Below are 7,123 nucleotides of genomic sequence, written 5' to 3'. Positions count from 1 at the left end.
TCGCTCTTCATTTAAAACTGTGAAACTCAGCCAACGAAATTCGGCAGCGAATTTAGAATTTTTCCTAAATTTACTGGGGCGCTCTTTCTGACCCCCTCGCTTGAACCCAAGTGTTCCCTGTTTTAAATAAGATGCTGTCCTCCATTTATTCCTCCCATGTTATTTTAGAGAACAGTTCTCCTTACTCTCTACAATAAAGATTGAATTTTCGATTGTTGTTTGCACGCATATCTTATGGTCAATAACCAAGGTGAATTTAGCCAAGGTAAAAAACAAAGTTAAATTAGTTAACAAAGTTAACAAAGTTAAATTAAAGTATAATTAGGAAAAAAACAGTTTTTAAACGCAAAATTACATCAACAATAAACAACAGATTTGAAAGCAAAACAACGTAAATTGGTCAGAATTTATGATTTTACTTGTTTTCCAGATGCATTCTCTTGAGGCGAAGGTAAAATACGGGAGCAACCGGATCATCTTGATGGGTAACTGTCTGAAAAATCATCTTTTAGCGAATGAACCGGTTGATCCGCGTACCTCTGTCTCATCAATCACAATCCGTTTTTTGAAAAGCGGACAGTCTCGAACGAATGACTCGAACTCTCCGCCTTCTCCACAGGGATGAACTCCATACTTGTCTTGTAGTGTTTTCATGATTGGAGCCATGTCTGCGAGCGTTTTTCCAAGATGTTTCTCGCCAAGTCCAATTGCTGCCACCTTGATCAGAACCGCATCAACGCCATTTTCCACCATTTCGGAGAGTAGGGACTGAAAATACGTTTCTTACAACATGTTTTGTATAAAAAGCACATGTTGATTATGAGAATGCTCTGAATATAGACTATACCAGAGAAGACTTTGGTCTTTTAATCCTTATAATCAATTGTATATGAGCAATAACTCGAGGAGGTTATTTATATTAATAAATCACTTTTTACTTCTATACTACTTACACTAGTTACTTGTTACTTGCTATTACTTTTTCAAATGGAAACACAGAGGTAATGATTAGAATAGAATGCTACCTAAAACTTGAATTTGTAGTATTTCAGTATATTTTTGTAAACTCACATTCTGTTCCTTCTCCCAAAGAAAGCATAGTGGAGTGAGATTCAGTCTCCGACACACATCCTCAACGCGAACTTTTTGATAGCTCGACAATATCGCTCCAGCAGAAACTCCTTTTACTTCTGAATGATTTTTTTTGACTTCTGTCAGCAATTCAAAAAGATCTTCCACTTCATCTCCTTCCGTTTTTTCGTAGTTAGCCTTTTGATTTTTAGCCTGTCCACTGATTTCTCGACGATACAATGGGAGCCCCATCGCTTCTCCATAAAGCTGAAAGCTTCTAAATTTGTTAATTCGATAACTGGGTATCCTCATAAGTTCCCTAGTGAGAACGGGAACAATTTTTCGAGCGATGGTCCCTTTCTGGAAACTTCTAAAAGGTTCTCGAATCTTTTTTCGTACTCCCGTTCAAACTCCGAAAAATTGGGGGTACAACGAATTCGAACGTTTTCAAAATCGAACAGACCTAAAATCGAACTGATTCAATTCAGAACAGTCCTTTTTTTGCACACTTACCAGAACAGAACGCGGGCAGAATCGAACTGTTTTTTCTGGATTTTAACTGTTTTTTCTGGAATTTTCTGGATTTTGACGTTACTGTATTGTCAAAAAAATAACGGATGGAAGGTTTTCTACAGCAATCTACAGTAATCTTCGCTAACATCATCTTGCCAAATTTCAGATAAAAATTCGAAAGAATCGAAAAAGAATCTTCAAAAATAGCTAAAAAATTTAAGAAGGTCTAAAAATTCGCAAAAAATCGAAGAAAAAATTAATTGTTCTCTCGAAAAATCGGAAAAAAAACCGCTAATTTTTCGGAGTTTGAACGGGAGTTCAAAAAAGATTCGAGAGCCTTCTAGAAGTTTCTAAAAAAGGACGAGAACTGAGATTTGTCGATTTTGAAGCGATTAAAAAATCTCTGTTGCTATACGTTGTATGTCTAGTAGCTAGTAGTTAAATTTAGTCAGGTTCCAATAACCGCAGAAAAATTCGATAAAGCTGTCAATTGAACTTTCAGAATGTACCTCGATTCCATCAGCTCCAACGCTTTGGTACATGTAAGAATCCAGTTCATCGGATTCGGAATCTTTAGGTGGGTGCAAATTGGCGAGTGCTACGATTTTGTGTCCTTCTCGAACAGCGCACATCAGATTATAGCAACTGTCTTTTCCTCCAGAAATTAGTCCAACAACTTCCATTTTAGCCTGGAGAGCTGAGATGTTAAACTCATATATTTCAATGTCTAAAGGGATTATGTGACGGATTGAGATGAACGTGTTTCTGTATATGTAGATAATTCACATGTATAGCACTTTATTTGAACGGTTGAAAGCAAATGTAGCACATGAGGAGAAATGAGGACGCAATTGACAGATAAGAGGGTGGAGAGATAAAATATTTTATAAAGGAAGAGGGGATTACAGTAAGCAAATTTTTATAAAAATTTTGCTCACTAATATTTATCACATTAGCAATGAAAGGGTCGGTGCAAAGCATTGAGCGACAGTGGGGGTAGTGATTCTTGGAACAAAGCTACGAATATCTAATTTCTTTCTAATTTAAATTGGAAAAAGCCTCATACAGTTAATGCCTAAAAAGATTTGTAAGGCGACGGGAAAAAGAGGCGGAAAGAATGATCAAACCAACGAAAAAACCGCGTTAATTTGAGAGTACCTGTGAGCGAGAAACTGTGGAGGAAAAATGAATTAAATTTCGAACATGTAAAGAAAGAATTTAAAAGGCAGAAAAAGCAGGGAATCCGAACTTCATTGTTTTTGGCTTATTACTGTGAAAAGGGTTGAGGATTATGAATGATGACTGCGTGGTGTTTATCGAATGAGGAATAGATTTAGGAGAGATAAGAATAAGCATAGTCGTCCCCAGCGCTGACACACTTCGAGTTCAACTGTTCAGTGGCGAATTGGACGTATTGTTGATGTTGCTCTGAAAAACACGTTTACAAACTCGGTTGAAAAACTGTGATATTTACCATCCAACTTCTTGGCCAAAACGTTTTCGAATTCACTTCTCAAGCGTACTTCTTGTTCCTTGAGCAACCGCTCGCAGATCATTGTAACGTTGTCCATCGTGAACTCACGTTTGTTGAACCGATCGTTGACGGAAGCAAGTGGCGCTTCACCTTCGGAATCCGACCCGGACTGAAATTTTTAGTTACATTACTCCAAATAAACTCGATGTCATTTTACTCTAGTTCATAACTTGTGTTCACAGGGGGTTTAGTTTCATCCAAATTACTGAAAATGTTTGTGCAATGCCCCTACTAGACCTCGACTAAAAAATGTTTCTGACGAAAAACCTTGTTCACACAAAATGTTAGGCGGGTTCGGAACTCACCTTCGGTGAAGAAGGGGCTCTGTAGGCTTTTGAGTAACTTGCACCGCTGCCATCGCCCCTCTGCTCCTTATTTTCATCGAAATCATTGTTACGAGGAATCGCTTTTCTCTTGCGAAGATTCTTCACTTCTGAACAAAGGTACGTCTTGAGCTGGTTTCTGGACAACCGAGTCATCAGTGTTGCTGCTTGGAAAACGCTATCCTCCTGCAAATTGGACATTTAATCACATCTTAATTTCATATAACTGCTGAAACTATAGCAGCAGTTGTTAAGTGTAGTCAGAGAAAAGTAAAGCCAGGTTCATGTGAACCATGACTAGTTGCAAATCTGCCGTTGATATTGTGTCAGTTTGAGCTCGAAAAATTACTTATTCTTTTTTCGAGGAATATATGACACATAAGTCAACTAAAAGCTATTCTGTAACTGACATACCTGTTCTTTAAACTTCTGGGCAAATGTGCTGGTAGATGGTAGTGTGGCGGCGATAGTTCCCATTTGAGCGCGGAATGGAGGGCATTGAGTTCTTGCTCGCTTTGCTTCGCTATTGTATGATTCATCGGTTAAATACGATTCATATTCGTGCTGCAGAGGTCTTTTCAAAGCGAGTCCACAAGCCATTATTTCACCACTGTAAATTAAAAATAGTTGTCGAGAAAAGTTTAACCCCACATTGAATGTGACGGCATAATCGAGAATAGATTACGAAATTCGATAGAAAATGAAAGAAATATCTTCTAAATTACGAAAAAAAGTGGGAGGCGTGAAAAAAATTCGGATAAGGTGAATTTAGGTTGCGTATTGAAAAAAGGATAAACCAAAGAGTGTACATCGAGATAGAAACGATTGATTGCCAGAACGAAGTGAAATACGCGTTGGCAGTGTAATAAGAAATGGGGTGGTGCGCGCGTCGGCCCAAAAATCGATAACCTCTTGTTAGATAGAAAGAGCGGACAGCATGCGTGCTGCCGAGCACGGAGAGAAGGCGCTGAGCGTTAAGAAGACGTGATGCGTGAGAAGACTCCAGAAAACCCTTGCATGGGGTGTATGTGTGCGACTGAGAAAATTCAATGGATCGACACGCCAGGACAATGAGCGAACCGATACGAAAATCGATGAACGAGAAGAGGGGGACTACGGTAGAGGAAACCTGCAGATCTAACGCGCCGCCAGTTCAAACAGAAAAGGGAACGCCCATTTTCCGTTCGATCGGAATGAGGCGATTCTCTGGTGTCCTTGGTATGATGGTTGACTATTGATAAATTTGGAACAATTAAAGCATCGTCTGAATCATTAAAGTCCTACTAAAAGAAGAAAGCTGAGCGATAATCCGTCCAAATCCGGCATTGTGTTTTCGGAGCTTACTTCCAAATTGTTATCCTTGAGAAATTCAAAATTCGTTTGGGGAGTATTTTTCGACGGAAGAAAATCAGAATTGGTCTCATGAAAAAGACATTCTCGCATTACTCCTCTGCATCTCTTTTTTTCTTTTCCTCCTCTGAACTTGATTAAATGAAGCAAAACTGCATCACGAAGTTTTAAGGGACAGTTCTACTGATGAAAAATTACTGCGTCACTTTCACAATTCTTTTTGGATTCCAGCTTTAAATTTTGTATTGCGTCTAGCAACCCCCTCATCTGTCTTTGGCTTTTGTTTCAACATAACTAGAAAAAGTCCTGCGAACGAGAGAGATGAGAAATGAGAGACTTTAGACGTAGAGCCGCAAAAAGAAAAGTATGAGACTTAGAGAGGAAAAAAGTCTCACCAAAAATGATGACAATTTTTTGTGTCATGTTGTTTCCTTCGTCATTCCTGCAAGTCTACCTCCGCACTTGCACATCTAAATATCCACATATCTTGTGCTCAGTGGGGTTTTGTGCACAGAATTGCTTCTGTCGTTTTTTTTCCTGGGCTCACCATTTTATGAAAATTTCTTCTAGGATTTGTTTTTTTTTTTTCAGTCCAGCAATTGCGAAGAATGACATATTGTCATCAATTTCTAAGCAACCTTTCGTCATTGACCCGATTCCGTCTTCACACCGGTAACGTCAATGGATACACTCAGTTGAAGGTGAGAAAAGAAAGATGTCACATTGAAAAAAGTGGCTTTCCGCCGTTTTGGGAGACCGTGCACCGCGGTGAGAAGAAAAAAGTGGCTGATAAAAAACCTGTCACATAAACGGTCAGGGCTAGATTGATGCGCCCCATTACGCTTTTTAGATAAAAACATGTCAAGATAGAAATCTTGGGAGAGGACATGTAGATTTTTTACAGCCCTTATAAAATGTAATAATATGTGGGAAAAATGGGTCATTAATTATTTCAGGTTCGCCGATTCGAGACTTCAGCCGAAGAGCTGTCAGCATGTCTGGACCTACAACTCACGTCAAACCCTATTGCTGCTGATTTCAAGGTAGATTAAATACACGGCTAGTATTTCAGTCCTTAAAATAACGGGGTTGTTCATGATATAAAATTGATTGTTAAACCTATTCATCCAGTGTCCAAAAATGGAATTCGAAGAAGTGTGAACAACTGGTTTTCTCAGAATTGTTTTCGACTCTTCAGAGTCGTAGAGGCAAAATGATTTTCGGAAAGTCTGAAAATATTTTATGTGTGCGAATTGGTGATATCCGAAAACATCAGAAAACCATTTCCAGATACCGGCTTTTCAGACTTCGTACTTTTTCCGGCAATTATTCCATCATTCCATAAAGAAAGTATTATTCCAGAGTTGTCTGGGCTCAGATCTGAGGAAAATAATAGAAAAACGGTGCAATTTGAACAGAACATTTTTAGCTAACTGTAGTTTTTGTTCTCGGTCCTGAAACCACTGCTTTGTTCTTTCATAAGCCTTATTTTTCTAATGAACATGATAACAAATCTTCAATTTTTAGGAAAATAGTTGTTTGCTGCTATGCGACAACGATCATATGGACAATTACGAACGCGATGAAATCAAAATTACAATGAAGGTGTTTTTGTCAGCCTGGGACGTTCAGCAAATAGAACAGGCTGTTACAAGCCTCAAGGAGCAACTGAAGACCAAAGATATTGAGGTATCCAGAATGTTTAGGAACGATTTTGTAACAAAAGAAAATTTTCCTAGGTTCTTATTCTCTCCTTCCCCGAGCTCGATCTCATTGATGGGGAGTCAGAAGACGATGAGCACCTCCGTTGGTTCGACAAGGTTAAACCTCTTTACACATATATGGAGAAGCTTGTGGAAACATCGGAAATCGCTTCAATCGGAGTATCTGATTTCTCTGCTCGCCAACTCAAAGAAGTTCTTGGCCACTTCGATGTGAAACCAAGTATTAACCATGTTCGTCTCGATGGGTGTTGCCAAGTTCCCCCAGAGTTGCAAGCACTTGCCAATGACAACGATGTTCAACTGTTGGTACATAATGATCCAACACCCTTCCCAACCAATAATATTTTCAAGACTTTCTGTGAGGTAAACTAAGCTATCAATGAACCCTAACCGATTCAAGCACTTATTTCAGATTGACAGCGGTTGTGAAAAACCAATGTGCAGTCCACTCTTCGAAACAACTTGGCTTTCACGGTACTCTGTCTGGGTGCGAAAGCGTTCCATCATGACGTCAAAAGGATACATTGTTCAATTCATTAGAAAGCATGATTGATATGATTTTCAATATTTATCTAATTTACATTCGCATTCATTTTTCATTGTGATAT

At 38.8% G+C, this 7,123-nt stretch overlaps 3 protein-coding genes across 3 annotated transcripts; 1 reads left to right on the top strand and 2 right to left on the bottom strand.

Moving 5' to 3' along the window:
* Positions 1 to 415: 415 nt before the first annotated feature.
* CBG12063 lies at positions 416 to 2,267 on the bottom strand (the record flags this gene model as incomplete). Its single annotated transcript, XM_002646303.1, has 4 exons — positions 416 to 493; positions 538 to 768; positions 1,072 to 1,338; positions 2,094 to 2,267. The coding sequence occupies 4 exons, from the start codon at positions 2,265 to 2,267 to the stop codon at positions 416 to 418; spliced, it is 750 nt and encodes a 249-aa protein (XP_002646349.1).
* Positions 2,268 to 2,917: 650 nt separating this feature from the next.
* CBG12062 lies at positions 2,918 to 4,041 on the bottom strand (the record flags this gene model as incomplete). The annotated part of the gene is made up of 4 exons (XM_002646302.1): positions 2,918 to 3,012; positions 3,059 to 3,227; positions 3,424 to 3,627; positions 3,856 to 4,041. The coding sequence occupies 4 exons, from the start codon at positions 4,039 to 4,041 to the stop codon at positions 2,918 to 2,920; spliced, it is 654 nt and encodes a 217-aa protein (XP_002646348.1).
* A 1,358-nt stretch (positions 4,042 to 5,399) lies between these two features.
* CBG12061 lies at positions 5,400 to 7,068 on the top strand (the record flags this gene model as incomplete). Its single annotated transcript, XM_002646301.1, has 5 exons — positions 5,400 to 5,492; positions 5,748 to 5,834; positions 6,319 to 6,480; positions 6,531 to 6,878; positions 6,928 to 7,068. 5 exons carry the CDS (start codon positions 5,400 to 5,402, stop codon positions 7,066 to 7,068), a joined length of 831 nt encoding a protein of 276 aa, XP_002646347.1.
* Positions 7,069 to 7,123: the final 55 nt, after the last annotated feature.

Source organism: Caenorhabditis briggsae (genome assembly GCF_000004555.2).
Source record: "Caenorhabditis briggsae complete genome, chrI, whole genome shotgun sequence".
In the NCBI taxonomy this organism is placed as follows: Eukaryota; Metazoa; Nematoda; class Chromadorea; order Rhabditida; family Rhabditidae; genus Caenorhabditis; species Caenorhabditis briggsae.
The sequence above is the reverse complement of the archived record's forward strand: the minus strand, read 5'-3'. Positions and strand labels throughout refer to the sequence as shown.